The following is a 15603-nucleotide window of genomic DNA, read 5'->3' as shown; positions in this document are numbered from 1 at the left end:
GAGTCCTCTGATCACTCTGATGTCACATAAAGCTTTCTCCACTAGAGTTACTTCTAGCTTTCCAGGAATGGCTGAATCCTTTCTGGAATGATTGGTACTTCGTATCATGGGATCACTTAAAGTTTTGTTAACTGTGTGAAACAACTTACCTTCAGTTATGTTTTTCATGCCTGTTTTCTGTGGATGCTGAAGCTCTAGCACATGGAACTAAGTTGTCGCTTGGCAGGGGATATTTATCATACTCTTTTCTATCCCTTATCTATGAGATTCCTATTAAAATGAAAACATAGTACATACCTACAAATTAACATAAGAGCAAAGCTACTTTCTACTTGGTTAAACTTCTGTATTATTGTGGGAAGTTAGCTATTTATGGTGAATGAATGTTTGTTATCTCAGAGCTGGATGCAGCTGTGATGCTGATGGGGGGGGGGATGGGTGGCTGCACAGCAGTGCAGCTGCTGCTTCCCCATCTCGTAATGCAGAAAATGTCAGATGAAGGTGGTAATAGGGATTTTTCAGCATCTTTAGTTTACTCTCCTCAGTAATTCTCCCCATCGCCCCTTGTCAATGACTAGACCTGTGTGACTGTGTCAAAGTGGAATAAGACATGTCTTTTATCCTCTTATTTTGCCATGCTTTGTGTATCCGACGAACGCTTAAAACATACATGACAGTTCTGTTCTGCCCATTCTGTGTGTCTCAATAGAAACTGTCATATATTCCTCATTTACTCCAGAAACATTCACTTTCATAAACTGTTTTCATCTTCTGGCTACCCTCAAACTATAGATGGTTGTAATGTTGATGTCGAAGATTAGTCTTTCTTTTAATAGTAAAGTATGTAATTCTTTAGTTTACTTCAGCTTAAGTTGGAAGAAAACTCTGTCACTCAAGCAAGTAACTGATAGTGTTAGCTCTCTGGTTTCCGTAGTTTTTATTACAAATGTTTTTTCTTATTTAGAAACCTTGGAGTAAAGTAAGGATCTGATTATTGACACTGCCAAAGTATTTCAGTTTTTTTCAACTTTGGATGCCAACAAAAAATATTCTTAGACTAGCCAGATGGAAAAAGGAGAAAAAAAGGCAACCGGGAGGCACGTCATGCTCAGTTAGGTAGAAGCTGTGTTCAGATTTCTGGTATGGAGGGTCTGAGAGCCTTTACTATCTGAGGCTCATCCAGACAAAAAGGAAAAGGAATTGAGGGTTACATATTTGCTAGAGAGAAGCTAGATGAGGTAAGTCTTAGTCTATATAGGTACTTTCTTACCTTGTGGGAATTCTTCATTATGAGAAAGGGTGACACGAGGCAGGGAGGGGGGGAAGGAGGAAGGATATTTGCGTTAGAAACCGAATGGTAAGTAGTACCAGCTAGACACAACCAGTAAATGGTTAGGATCAACCTAAGCTATCATTTTCTAGATAGGGCTGGTCTGAACTATGAACAGTCGTAAAGGCAAAGCACGGGTATCTGTTGCAGAGGTGCACTGAAAGCTCTAAGGCTTGGATGAGTGTTGTGATTAGAACAGTGAAACAAGAAGATAATTTAGATGACAGTTTAAAAGGATCTGAGCAGTCAAAAAATATAAATAGTATGCAAAAGGTGGTGAGAATGTGAAACAAGTTTTAACTCTGTTAGAGAGTAAAACTGGTTCTTACACCTATTTGCATAGGATGAGGAGATGAATCATAGAAGCGGCTTGGTGGCAACTCTAGAAAGATGGCCAAGCTGAAGGCCGAAGGCACCCAGAGGCTTCCCACAAGTATAAAGAAAAGTTGATGGCTGAAGTGTTGACAAAAATTTATGAGACATCATACAGACTTACTGCTTTTATACTGAGAACCCTCATGTATTTCATCTGTTCTGGCACTCTTTGGTACCCTAAGATAAGAGTGTAATGGGAGAGAAAAGGGAGGGGGATTGACATTTTTAGGGAGAGAAAATGGAGACACCAAGAACACCAAACTGTATGCTCAAAGAATGATTTAAATGAGCTTTAAAAGAAATCATGTCTTCCCTATTTTGTAGTGTAAGAGCTCATTAGAATTCAAGTGGTAGAAAAGAAGACTAGGAAGTTTCAGGAGCTCCTCTTCAAAAGGACCTGTCAGTCCAATGTGGCAGTCAGCCTTTTCATAGAAGTGGGAAACCTGACAACGCTACTCACTGGAGAACAATGTTGGAGGTAAAGAGGAGTGAGAGGAGAGAAACAGTAAAAATATTAGACTATCAATATTAGGGAGCCCCTGAATTCCAAGGTAAAATGAAAACCACAAAGCTGATTCAATTCCAGCAACGTCCTTAACACACTCTTTAACAAACCAACCATGTCAAAACTTTAAAGACTTTTTAATCTCCAGCAGCTTAGGATCTTTACTTGCTCCACACAGCAAAATACAGGAAAAGGGTAGGGTAGGGGGGGGAAAAGAGAAAATAGCTAGCAGTCAATATATGTTACAAGTTTTGAAGAATTGTTAAAAAGAACTTAGCTATGAAAATCGATGTGGGATTTATAATCAGCAGGATCAAGCAGAAATCTTCACAGGTAGTCCTGTTGCAAGGTGAACATTTTGAATAATGTGAAGCCATCTAACTTGTCCTAAAAAAGTTCTCTGGTTATGGGGTTGTATGGCTTGGCAATGTTAATTCTTAAAACATCTTGTAGCATGCTGAAGAAGTTTGAAGAAACTGGAGGAATGCTAATGTAGTAGCAGTATTTAGAAAGGTAAATACAAATCCTTAATGATATATTTACATATGGGACAAAGTTAGGAGGAATTGCAAATAATGACAATGGCAGTTACGTAGGAGTTGTGGTCATGTGCTAAGCTGTACCCATTCAAACAAAATAAGCTTGGTTGTACTGAGAAATAAATTTACAGATTTTGGAGGAAAAATGTAGCCTGTAGCTACAGAATGGAGGACTACATCCTTGAAAACAGTGACTTAGCAAAGTCTGTTAGTCACAGTGGGCAATCAGCTCATCATAAACTATTAATTTAAAGCCATGGCAAAAAAGTGCCGGCCTTGCATGTACAAACAGGGGATTGATGAGTAGGAGTAAGTGGTGGAATTAACGCTCAACATGGCACTCGTGGGACCACAACAAAAAATCATGAATTCAGATCTGATGTACGCTCTTCAGAAAGAATTCTGGGAAATTGTAACAGGTTTATAAAACAGGTACATGATTCCAAAACTGCAAAATCCCTTACAGTAAGAGATTTAGTGTTAAACTTATAAAGGAGATAGTTTCTATACCTTCACACAGCAGAAAAAACGGATATGAGAGATACTATAATTATTAGCAATGCACATTACATGGGTCATGCCTGAAAATAAAGCCTAACAAAGTGAAGGTACATGCATTCATCAGTGAGTATGATAATTAGCAGCCAATTGATTCTCCATTACCTTTATCATCTGCTGATGTCTTCAGACAAAGACTCTTTGGAAGATACAGTTTGGCACAACATGAGATAGGCGTTAATCAAAAGCAGGTTATTAAGCTTAGAGAGAGAACTAGATAAAATTCTATGGCCTCTGCCATGTACAGGAGTTACTATAATTTCTGAAGTTAGCAGAACTTTTTGTCACCGACATACAGGGTGAAATCTTTGTACTCCTGAAATTTGAGCAATGATGCTATATTTCAAAGACTTAGGTTTTGAGCATATATTGTTTTTAATCATGAAAATGTGCTAGATAATCATTAGTCATCTGTTTTTACAGTTATACAGAATTGCCTTTTCCTGAATAAAGGTATTGTTTTACTTTACAAAAGCAGGTCATTGGAAACATCAGAAATGTAAAGTATCTTTGAACGTGTTTTTAGAGGGTGTTCACTTGATCCAATAGAATTTAGCAGGCGTTTTCCTCTTTAAATACCTGATTTGTTTTTAGTGTTCAAAACCCGATCTTATTCTTGAGACTGCAATACAGTATTGACCGGGAGAAAACACTGCCTCAGGAAGGAAGGGAAGGAAGAAGAAAATTTGAGGAAAGATTTAATACACAGTTTCATTTATGATAATGTCAAAATGCAATTGCTTGTATACTGCAGTCTCCAATGTAGACTCTGCTGTGCACGACTGAAGCGTTAGGTATTTTTTTACTTTTTCTATGTGCTCTGAGAAACGATTCAACAGAAAATCCCCTGCTTTCTGTAGGAAGGTGTGGTGAGTTGGTCATATTTGTAATATTAAAGAACAGATTAATATTCCTTTCTACTGCTGTTCTAGTAATGTTGTAGTTTGATAATCTGGTTAATACTACTACTTTGAAAAGAAATTGTGATGAATTAAAAGGACTTAAGTCTATTTAGTTTTAAGGAATTCAGTTTCTTTACAAAGTAAAATTGCAGTATTACTGTCTAATCTCAGATTTTTATCATTGTGACACATACGTCTGCAAATGAGATGTAATTAATTAGTTTTTACCTGACACTCCTATGGTTTCATGTCATGTCATGTAAACGTGAGCGGCAGCATTCTGGCCTGGGTGCAGCAAGGAGGTGTGAGGTGAGCAGGATTGGGCTGGAGCGCGAGTGACTCACTTTCCCAGGTTAACGTTCTCCTCCTCAGAGCTTATCATACTTTGTTACTACAGGCTAATTTAGATCCTTAAATTAGCAGCTGCTTTAGGGAGAAATTTCCAGATGATCACTTTTATCATTTCGGTGTTTTTAGTTGTGTGTCATTTTACTCTCTAGGGAAGCTGTTCTCTGAGAGTTGCTGGGAGGGGGTGAGGACGAGATGGCTGGGGAAGCGGGCGAGTGCTTTGTTAGCTTTCTGCTTTTGAAGCAGAAGGAATTGAACTGGTTGAGGCAGTAATAAAGTTGTGAGAAGGATTTTATCCAGCGAAGGTGGCTTTTCATTGTCCACGTTTCATTGTTGTTGCATTTTTAATTAAGAAAAAAAAAAAAGAAATCATTGCAACAGTACTGCTTAGCTTGATGGAGTAGAATTAAGCTCAGTTGTTCGCTGTGCAGATCTAATACTTCATCTTGTATAGTACTGTATATAAGAGATACAGCTTGTCAAGCAAGCACAATATTTTAACAGTTTTTCATCACGTTATTGTGATGCTGTGTTAGGACTTGGTTTGTTCATTTTTTTCCCTGCAAAGCTTTTGGTCCTGGAGGAGCAGAACTCTTTTACCAAGACTGTGGTGTCAGCGGTATCTGATCCACTCTAGAGGGACTTTTGTGATGTTATTTAGCAGGGCTGTGGGCCATGTTCGTGGGTGCTAGCGGGAGTAGGATGGACAGAGGAGGAAAGGAAAGGATGTGGAGAGCCTTGTAAAGGGTGGCTGGAAGTGACCCTTGTTACTGTTAAATATTAATATTCTGAAAACAGCCACAGGCCCCATTTGAGACGGTGGGCTTAGCTGTGCTGGACACTTTAATGTTTGCAATTGTCCTCTTTTCATACTCGTCCTTTAGAATTTATAAAATGTACAGCTGATGTTTAAATAAAAAATTAAAAAGGAAAAGCTCTGTAGGTGAAGGTTAGCTTTTCAGGGAAGACCATGCTGTTTGGCTAGATGTGTCAGATGATTTGCAGTGAGTGCTGTGACACTTTGGTAACTTTTTCTTACTGTCCATGGGATATGAATGGTGTTCCTTTAATGTTTTCTTAAGCAATCATTTCTGAATGTGTTGCCTCCCGAGTGATACTCTAAGAGTAGCCTATGAAAACAAATAGTAGACCAGAATACAATGAGTTCTCTTAAAAGTAACACTGTTAAAAAGGGGTAATAAAAGTAACATTCTTGGGTATTGCGTGTTTGTTAGAGATCTCCTGCTTATTTTGACCTTTTTAAATTTCATTGTTTCACGTTTGATAGGATTCTGCTTACGGTACTTGAGAGCAATCATTTCCTCAAATGTGTATTAAATTATTTTTAGAGACTGTGTTCTTAGAGACACACGCAAATGTGTATAGCCTGAAGTATTTTGTTATCTCAGGTGACGCATTTGTCTAAAAACAACCCCCCAAAATTTAGCATTTCATCCACATAAAACACATGTTGAAAAGGGGACCAGGAATATGTTGTGTTGTGAAGGTAGCCTGGTGATAATGATGGCGGAAATTGTGCAATGGTGCCTTTTGGGGAAATGCTGGGGGATTGTTTGTCCTCCAAAATATCCTGTCAAGATGGGACAGTAAGGTTTCTTCTTGTATGTATTTCAGGACATGTTACCGAAGCAGCTTCTTTGGCTCGTGAGAATGTTCTTTTAGTATCCTTCTAACTTGTGCTCTCTTTTCTAGCTGACAGTCACAGCTCTCCCAGAGAAGACACCCCAACTGGGAGCATGGATTCTCTTTCTTCCCAGTCTCCAACACCTGCCTTCTCTAGTAGTCCCTCCGGGCTCCTGGATGGAAATCACCTTATTATGGACAGCGGAGATCTTGCAGGCTGGACAACAAATCTGTAAGTAACCTGAATATTAAGTAACAATTTTTCCACTAGTATGATTGTGCACGTGAAGCACATTTCCCTTTTCAGTTTGGTGGCAAGTGAGTGATTTTTTGAAATTACATATAATTGTGTTTGTTTTCTTCTGCTACAAAAAGGTATGTGTTTATACATTGTGGTGGAGCTTAGAGGCTCCTTGAATATTTGTAGGAAAGAAATGTTCTTTTTCTACAGAAACCTAGTGCATTTTACTGTAACCTGTTATGAAATTTTAAATGTTTTTTTATTTAGGCATTGAATATGTAAGTTATTTTCTGTATGATGTATTACCCTAGTTTTATTTCAAGACAGTGTTAAGCTACACTTAGAGGCAGGGCTATTAGGATTTAGGACCAAAGTTTGGGTTTGGATAAATATGCTGTAATGGGTGTGTGCTCAGATGCTGTTGTCTAAGAACATTATCACTGTTAATCTCTTCTTAACAAATTAAATGCCTGTTTTCCAATGAAAGTGCAGTCTGTCACTTTCAGTAGACTCTGTAGATGTTCAGTTTGTGAGCGTGACTTCAGTTTAGCAAAAATTGACATTACAATGTTAGTCCTATCTCTGTAATACATATTCAGGTTTGATACACAAGAAGCTGAACATAACTTGTTTTTTAAATCAGAAGTTGAACTGGAATTGAATTCTCTGGTTTGCTCTTCATACAAACTTTAACATATCAAGACAAAGTTTTCCAGCCTTCAGTGCCAAGAAGATGGAAGGAGCAGGTCTGGAGAAAAGATTTGATACAAGTATTTTCCATAATGGTATTCTGAGTAGCCTGTTCTGCTGATGAAGCAAGTGTGTAAAATTATACGTGTAGGTGTATGTAACACATGAGAATATATAGATAGCCATATGATGAGTTTATATGCACACACAAATAATTAACTGCTGATTAGAGTACTTATTAGCTAGAACAATATTTTCTCTCATGTATTGAAAGAATTCCAGATTTATAGGTATTTTACATAAATGTCATTTCTTTAGTAGAGGACTGAAGTTACTCTTTCCTTATCCTCTTGTAATATCCACTAGTAGTGGGTAGGATTAACAGTAAGTTGTATTTGATGAAAACAGGTGCATGTGTGGAAAACAGGCTGTATATGATATAAAACTAGAATGTCTATGAAAGCAAGCGTAGCTAATTAAGGAACATAGGGTTAGCGGAACATTGATAATGTCACTTCAGAGAATAAAAGAAGGAAGTGCTGGTTTTATCCAGAGGGTTCAGGAACTTCAGGTGTTTGAAGGAACACTGCATTTTTTGCATTTGTTAATTTTCATAAAAAATTCTACTGTACTGCTGATTTGGAAACTTTGATGGCTTGAGGTTTTGTGCTCGGTTAGAAACAGTACTTAAACAGTTCTGTTTGGAAGGGGAAAAAAAAGTGCATGGTATGTGCATCCAGATTATTTGTCAAAAGCAGTTTTTCTTCCACTCGCCCATCTGTGAAGTTTGCCTAAGAGCTACCTCTGTAACAAGCCTGGACAGTAACAGAGAGTAGTCTGTGAATGGTACATTCTTTTTCCTCTATTTTCTCACCAAATTGGCTTCTCTTCCCTTTCTAGTTCTGGTGACTCAGAGGGCCTTGCCTTAACAAAACCCGTCCCCCCCCCCCCCCCCCCAACAAAACCTGAAACAGCCCCACTGTATTAATGGCCGAGGTAGATGTCAGCAACGGAGAATGTACTTGGACTTCGGCAGTCGCTGTGCATCACGGGGTCCTGTGGGCAGGGGAAGGTGGTGGTTGACTTGCCGTTGTGTAGCTGTGGTAGCTCTCACAGCTCCAGGAAATGTAGCATTGGCTGTTGAACTCTGCTTTGGTCGTAGACTATTCTCATAAATTGGACTATTCCAGAATTAGGTGGAGAACAATCCTTTCTGTTTGTGCAGGATTTCAAAATGTTTTGCATTTTGTGCCAAATTGGAACAAAAACAATTCTTAAAGTCTCAGTATCCTCTCTAAAATGGTATTGCAGGTCTTCACTGAGCTACAGTTAATACCATACTGAGTCTAGGGGAGATGGAAATACAAGAGGATCTGGTTACTCAAGTTTCTGCTGATGTTTATAACACATGGGTGTTACTTGTAAGAGATCGATCTCTTATGGAGATCGATATGGAGTTATGTAGTCAACAAGGTGACGGTGGCTTCTTTGTGGTAGAAGAGTTGGTTGCATTGTTTCCCCAGGGGAGGGATGTTGCATTGCAGGTCAAGATATGTCAGGTATTCCAAGGTTGGTTTATATCAGTAGTTTGCTTTAAGCAAGAACATGTGATGGATAGCAAGAATACTTTTTGTGGTATTTGTTTTCAAGAAAGGAAAAGCTTGTCTTTTCCTGAATGATAGCTGTTGTCACCATAATGTTTCCTGGCAGAGTGTTTTTGTGATGCATGCCCTTTCCTTGTCCCACCTTTAAAAACAAAAGGAGCTACAGCTTCCAGCATGGTGAGAGGAGCACCAAATGAAGGCAAATATACCCTCACCTCCTGGCTGGCACTAGGAGGGGACTGCATGGCCAGAGTGGTGAAAGAAGCTAAGAGAGCAAGGGCTATACCACCGATTTGAAATGTCTCACAGAGCCCTGACTGCTCAATTGTCATGTCAGTATTTAAAGATGTACTATGCATACGGTGTAACTGGAAGGTGATGTTTCACATATGTGCCATTTTGAAGCCCTGCTAAGCTGTTGGTTTTCATGTCTGTAAGTGTGTGTCTGCCTGATGCTAGATTTTCTTTGAAAGCTCTGTGTGGATCAGACATATGCCCTGTGTTGTCATGTACTGCTGTAGGGGTGAGTAGAGAGTTGGGTGATGGTTGGCTGTTACTGCCCACAGCAGGGGTGGTTCTCAGTGGAGACCAAAGTTTGTTGTTCTGAGATTATCTTGCACCCTAAACTTTTTTCAGCCTTTTTCCTGAAGATATTTTTAACTTCACACTTCCATCTAGAGCCAAATACTAAAAATAAATACATTTTATTTTTACATACACTCTATGGTAGAACATAGAGAGCTTTTTTTCCCCTGTCAATCACAAAGTTACAGAATAGTTTATGGAGACACAGGATTCAAACTCCAGATAGCTCAGGATGGACAAATTACCTTTTCTACTTGATGGAGCACCGTGTCATAAACATGTATTGTTTGAAAATCCCTTCTATCCAAGGATGCTTAGCACAAGCTAATTTCAGACATAAACTGGTAATTATGGTAGTGAGCTGCATAGAGTACTCCTCCCTTGTAGTGCTCTTCACTGGTATGGGCATTTTTTTCCCTTTAAGGCAGAGCAGCAATGGCAATCTCAGTTTAATGTTAACCAAAGCATTTGCATTCTTTTTTTCCCCTCTCTGCTTTAAATGTCCGTACGTACTTGCCCTCAAGCTACAGAATTAACATTGTACAGCCATCTATTTTCCTCAGGTTCCACTGGAACCACTGTCAAAGTCCACTTTGCTCTGAGAGCTCCAGGTGGTTACTGTTTCTGTAAGGAGAGCATGTTTCAGACTGTTTTGGGACTGATGTTGGTATAGTTTCACCAGCAGTACGTTCTCAGAATGCTCATTATTTCCCTCAAAGCCACAGTTGGTTCTGGGGGAAAAAAAAGAGGTTCTGTGTTAGACACATCTAGTTCATTGCATGTTCCTTCTAATTCAGATTGCCACCATAGCCGGTGTTCTGAAGGTAAGTAGCATCTTCTAGATGAAATGCAGTTATCCACATAGGCATTCTTTAGCAGCTTTCTTTGATCTGTATCTTCTGCTGTTTGAGATACTGGAAAATAGGCAATATCCCCTGTTTCAGGAATTTGCCAATATAAAATTTTGTAAAGTAGAATGTACAAATACAGTGATATTTGCCATGTTGTGCCTTGGGTTTAACAAGTAGGTCACCTGAAGTTCCAGGTCCTGCCACAGATTTTCTTCAGAGAAAATATTACTTATTCTGTTTTGGTTGTATGGCCTGTGCACACTCAGTTCCCAATGCATTTTGATTCTCTGAATCTGTGTAAGGCTTGGGCATGCCCTACTTCCATCTCCTCCTTCCAATTTCTGCACCTCCTTCTGACTGAGGTGTTACCTTTTTACATGTGGGTTAGGTATTGGACTCTCTTTTTCCCATGTCTGGCCTTGTATGTGTCTGCATGCTCACATCACTAACCGTTCTTTTTTCTGAGGTGCTGCTTTGACGATAGGTCCTTCCCTGCAGCTGTAGAGCCGATTTCCTCTAATGCTAGCAGAAGGGGTCATAAGGCAGCTACGTCCTATTATCTTAGAGGGAAAGGAGATCGTGCCTAATACTGGTCTTGAGAATATTGATTTGTCTTAATTCACAAACTTGGGCTACCTGCAATAATTTCAGAATTTCAGAGTACGGACTAGTTTCCCTCATCTTGACCTTCAGTAATCAGGATGGTGGTGTTCATCAAGCTCTTCACTGACTTCCCAGTGGGCCAAAACCATTTATTGATAAGAGGTCCATCTTATTCAGCCTTCCCGGAGTGCTGGCTATAATGGCAGCTCACCTCTAATGGATTAGTGTAGGTTTCCCTTATCGCGATGACTGATTCGTTGAAAGGTGGATTACAAGTCATGTCCTAAAACACTGTGGACTGCCTTATGTCTGTTTTCACTTGACCTCAGAATGAACCAAAAAAGCTGAACACTTGGTATTCGCTGGACTCGGTATGTGTTGTAATCAATCTTTCTGAGGATCTTTTTCTGATAAGGAAAGCTTTGTTACTGTAACTGGCCCATTGAGATCTATTTGTGCTTACAGTACAGTGCCTTATGCCAGGGCTTATCTACAGAGCTTAGAGATTCACCCCTCACAGTGCTGGGTTTTGAGAATTGGGTCAGAGTCTTTCTTTTTGGTTGGAAGTCCCCTACATTATCTGCATGACCTCTTCTTCATTCATATAATGAAAACTAATGTCTTGTTCCTCAGCTGCAGAGTTCATTTTTGGGATCTGAGACTTACAGGGTCTCTGGGTTTCCTAGGGAGCTGGAACATGGTGACTTCTGATGGTTATTCTGGATGGAGTCATGGTGCAGGATGTGGGGTAGCCTGCCTCAAGATGATGATACTGAGTATCTGTTTACCTTGCCCCCTCCTCTTTCCCTCTCTAAGCCTTTGGGATTTTGCAGCTGGAGGGGATGGAAAGCATCCTGTCCCCAAACCTCTTCGCTGAGTGTGTATATTGAGTGGGGGTTGTTAAAGCAGTTACATTTCTGGGCTCAGAATAGTAAGATTCATAGTTTTCAAACTGAATCCCCCCTTGGATGCTGCTGTAGGAGCATGTAGAGACAGTCCTGACTGTCCAAATACTGAAGGTACTCAAAACCCAGAGGAGAAATAGAAGCACCAATGTAAATGGCTTTTCAGGAATATGCAAGGGACCAGTGGCAGAGGAAATAATCCAGTCTTTCTTTCATGTCTTTTGCAGTTCTTCTTTACTGGTTCTCCTGACACTAAAATACTCTGTTACCCAGCTCAACAGTGTGTATGTGCTACACTATGGGTATCTTTTTGGGTTTTTATTACCCACAGAGGCTTTCAAAATGGTGATGAGAGCCCTGCTGCGTGGCATCCTGAGTGCTTTCAGGGTCTTTGTGACCAGGCTGGGAAGAAGCTAATCATTCTTCATGAAATCTAAGGCTGTTGAAATTCCCGGTGAGCAAACTGATGTTAAAAGAGCCATCAGATGGCAAGGGAGGGCAGAAATAGAATCATAGAATCATAGAATCATTGAGGTTGGAAGAGACCTCTAAGATCATCGAGTCCAACCGTCAACCCAACACCACCAGGCCCACTAAACCATGTCCCTAAGCGCCTCATCTACACGTCTTTTAAATACCTCCAGGGATGGGGACTCCACCACTTCCCTGGGCAGCCTGTTCCAATGTTTCACCACTCTTTCAGTAAAGAAATTTTTCCTTACATCCAATCTAAACCTCCCCTGCCGCAACTTGAGGCCATTTCCTCTCGTCCTATCGCTTGTTACTTCGGAGAAAAGACCAACACCCACCTCGCTACAACTTCCTTTCAGGTAGTTGTAGAGAGCGATGAGGTCTCCCCTCAGCCTCCTTTTCTCCAGGCTGAACAGTCCCAGTTCCCTCAGCCGCTCCTCATAAGACTTGTGCTCCAGACCCCTCACCAGCCTTGTTGCCCTTCTCTGGACACGCTCCAGCACCTCAACGTCCTTCTTGTAGTGAGGGGCCCAAAACTGAACACAGTATTCGAGGTGCGGCCTCACCAGTGCCGAGTACAGGGGCACGATCACTTCCCTACTCCTACTGGCCACACTATTTCTGATACAGGCCAGGATGCCATTGGCCTTCTTGGCCGCCTGGGCACACTGCCGGCTCATGTTCAGCCGGCTGTCGACCAGCACCCCCAGGTCCTTTTCCGCCAGGCAGCTTTCCAGCCACTCTTCCCCAAGCCTGTAGCGCTGCATGGGGTTGTTGTGGCCGAAGTGCAGGACCCGGCACTTGGCCTTGTTGAACCTCATACAGTTGGCCTGGGCCCATCCATCCAGCCTGTCCAGGTCCCTCTGCAGAGCCTTCCTACCCTCGAGCAGATCAACACTCCCACCCAACTTGGTGTCGTCTGCAAACTTACTGAGGGTGCACTCAATCCCCTCATCCAGATCATCAATAAAGATATTAAACAAGACCGGCCCCAGTACTGAGCCCTGGGGAACACCGCTCGTGACCGGCCGCCAACTGGATGTAACTCCATTCACCACAACTCTCTGGGTCCAGGTAGACCACATCCACAGCCTTTCCCTCATCCACTAGGCGGGTCACCTGGTCATAGAAGGAGATCAGGTTGGTCAAGCAGGACCTGCCTTTCATGAACCCGTGCTGGCTAGGCCGGATCCCCTGGTTGTCCCGCTCATGCCTTGTGAGCGCCCTCAAGATGAGCCGCTCCATAATCTTCCCCGGCACCGAGGTCAGGCTGACAGGCCTGTAGTTCCCCGGATCCTCCTTCCGGCCCTTCTTGTGGATGGGCGTCACATTGGCAAGCCTCCAGTCGTCCGGGACCTCCCCCGTTAACCAGGACTGCTGATAAATGATGGAGAGCGGCTTGGCGAGCACCTCCGCCAGCTCCCTCAGCACTCTCGGGTGGATCCCATCCGGCCCCATAGACTTGTGAGTGTCCAGGTGGCATAGCAGGTCATTGACTGCTTCCTCCTGGATTACGGGGGGTTCATCCTGCTCGCCGTCCCCGTCTTCCAGCTCGGGGGGCCGAGTACCCTGAGGATAACTGGTCTGCCTGTTAAAGACTGAGGCAAAGAAGGCATTGAGTACCTCAGCCTTTTCCTCATCCTCAGTGACAATGTTCCCCCTTGCATCCAATAAAGGATGGAGATTCTCCTTGGCTCTCTTCTTGTCATTAATATATCTGTAAAAACTTTTTTTGTTGTCTTTAACGACAGCGGCCAGATTGCGTTCTAGCTGGGCTTTTGCCTTTCTCATTTCCTCTCTGCACGACCTAACGAGATCCCTGTACTCTTCTTGAGTCGCCTGCCCCTTCTTCCACAAGCGGTAAACTCTCCTTTTTTTCCTGAGTCCCAGCAAGAGCTCCCCGTTCAGCCAGGCCGGTCGTCTTCTCCGCCCATTCTTCTTACGGCGTACAGGGACAGCCTGCTCCTGCGCCTTTAAGACTTCCTTCTTGAAGATCGTCCAGCCTTCCTGGACCCCTTTGCCCTTCAGGACCGTCTCCCAGGGGACTCTCTCAACCAGCGTCCTGAACAGGCCAAAGTCCGCCCTCCGGAAGTCCATGGTTGCAGTTTTGCTGCCCCCCCTCCTTACTTCACCAAGAAGCGAGAATTCTATCATTTCATGGTCGCTAAGCCCAAGACGGCCTCCGACCACCACATCTCCCACCAGTCCTTCTCTGTTGGTAAACAGCAGGTCGAGCGAGGCACCTCCCCTGGTAGGCTCACTTACCAGCTGTGTCAGGAAGTTGTCTTCCACACAAATAGTGGTGTTCTACACGTAACAGAAGACTTGGTGATAGTTATTAATTTTGTTTGACTGCTGAATGAATTCCCGTCAGCCTTGTTAGATCTACATCAGTAGACTGCATCTATAGTCTCCTTAAAATTGGAATAGTTTCTTTTTGTACTTTCTGGCAGCGGTGTGAATTTGCAATTTTAGATAAATGATGTGTGACTTAAGTTTCAGTGTCTTGAAAACTTTTTATAGTATATAATGTCATCATCTTATTTTAATAAAAGATGCTTTAACAGCTGCAGAAGGCACAGTCCAGGTATGTAGCAGTGCTCGTTGCTCATTGTGCTTATTTTGCAGTTTGTTTTTTGTTTCAGCTGCCACCTCTTCGGTGACTCAGCAGTTTTGAGAGCCGGGTTTAGTGGAGCAGGCACTTCTTTTCGTACCCTTTTGTTATGCAAGCAGAGCAATAGCCCTCATTTTGCAGCTCCTTTGAAACAGGCATAATATACCTTAGTCATGTGGTTCATACAAAACAGACTTTGCCATCTCCTTGTCTTCCAGTGGGCTAGGCAGCTGGGCTTGACAGCAGCACAGGGTAAGCAGTAGGTGTGCTCAGAGCAGGGAGAGATGTGGATGCAACCACTATGATGAGCTAAAGTTTCTTTTTTTTTCCTTCTTCCCCCCTCTTTCCCCCCTCTCTCTTCTCTCTCCCCCCCCTCTCCTCTCTCTTCTCCCCCCCTTCTTCTCTCCCCCCCCCCCCGCTTCTCGCTCTCCTCTCTCCTCTCCCCCCCCCCTCTCCTCGCTCTCCCCTCTCCTCGCGCTCTCCGCTCTTCTCTCTTCTCTCTCTCCATGATTCCAGGGAACACAGCCCCCTCATTTTTTTTCTAAAAGGAACAGCAGTATGCTATAAGCTTATAGATGTACATACTTCATTTTTGCTTTGTCTGAATCATCATTTAAAAATGCTTTAACTTAGGACAGCTGCTGTAGACGTTAGCTTCAGACTTACCAGACTGGCGTGAAAGATCATTTCACTAATGTGTTAGCTGCTTCACTGAGACTTCACAATCCAAGTTTAACAAATTCAGTGATGTGTTCTGTATAAATGAGGGTTCAGGAATGTTGCATGCATGTTACATACTTTAAATTTTGGGGGTGGAGTTTCTTTTCAGAGGGAACAC

General features: G+C 42.2%; 1 protein-coding gene across 2 annotated transcripts in view; it reads left to right on the top strand.

The window, feature by feature from the left end:
- ARHGAP10 (Rho GTPase activating protein 10) overlaps positions 1–15603 on the top strand; it is a 153913-nt gene that overhangs the window by 122473 nt on the left and 15837 nt on the right. For both annotated transcript variants that reach the window (XM_076337093.1, XM_076337092.1), the window contains one exon: positions 6271–6433. In XM_076337093.1, coding sequence (XP_076193208.1) covers positions 6271–6433 — 163 coding nt within the window. The remainder of the gene's footprint in view (positions 1–6270; positions 6434–15603) is intronic.

The sequence above is a fragment of the Aptenodytes patagonicus genome, chromosome 4, assembly GCF_965638725.1.
Source record: "Aptenodytes patagonicus chromosome 4, bAptPat1.pri.cur, whole genome shotgun sequence".
Taxonomy (NCBI): Eukaryota; Metazoa; Chordata; class Aves; order Sphenisciformes; family Spheniscidae; genus Aptenodytes; species Aptenodytes patagonicus.
The sequence above is the reverse complement of the archived record's forward strand: the minus strand, read 5'-3'. Positions and strand labels throughout refer to the sequence as shown.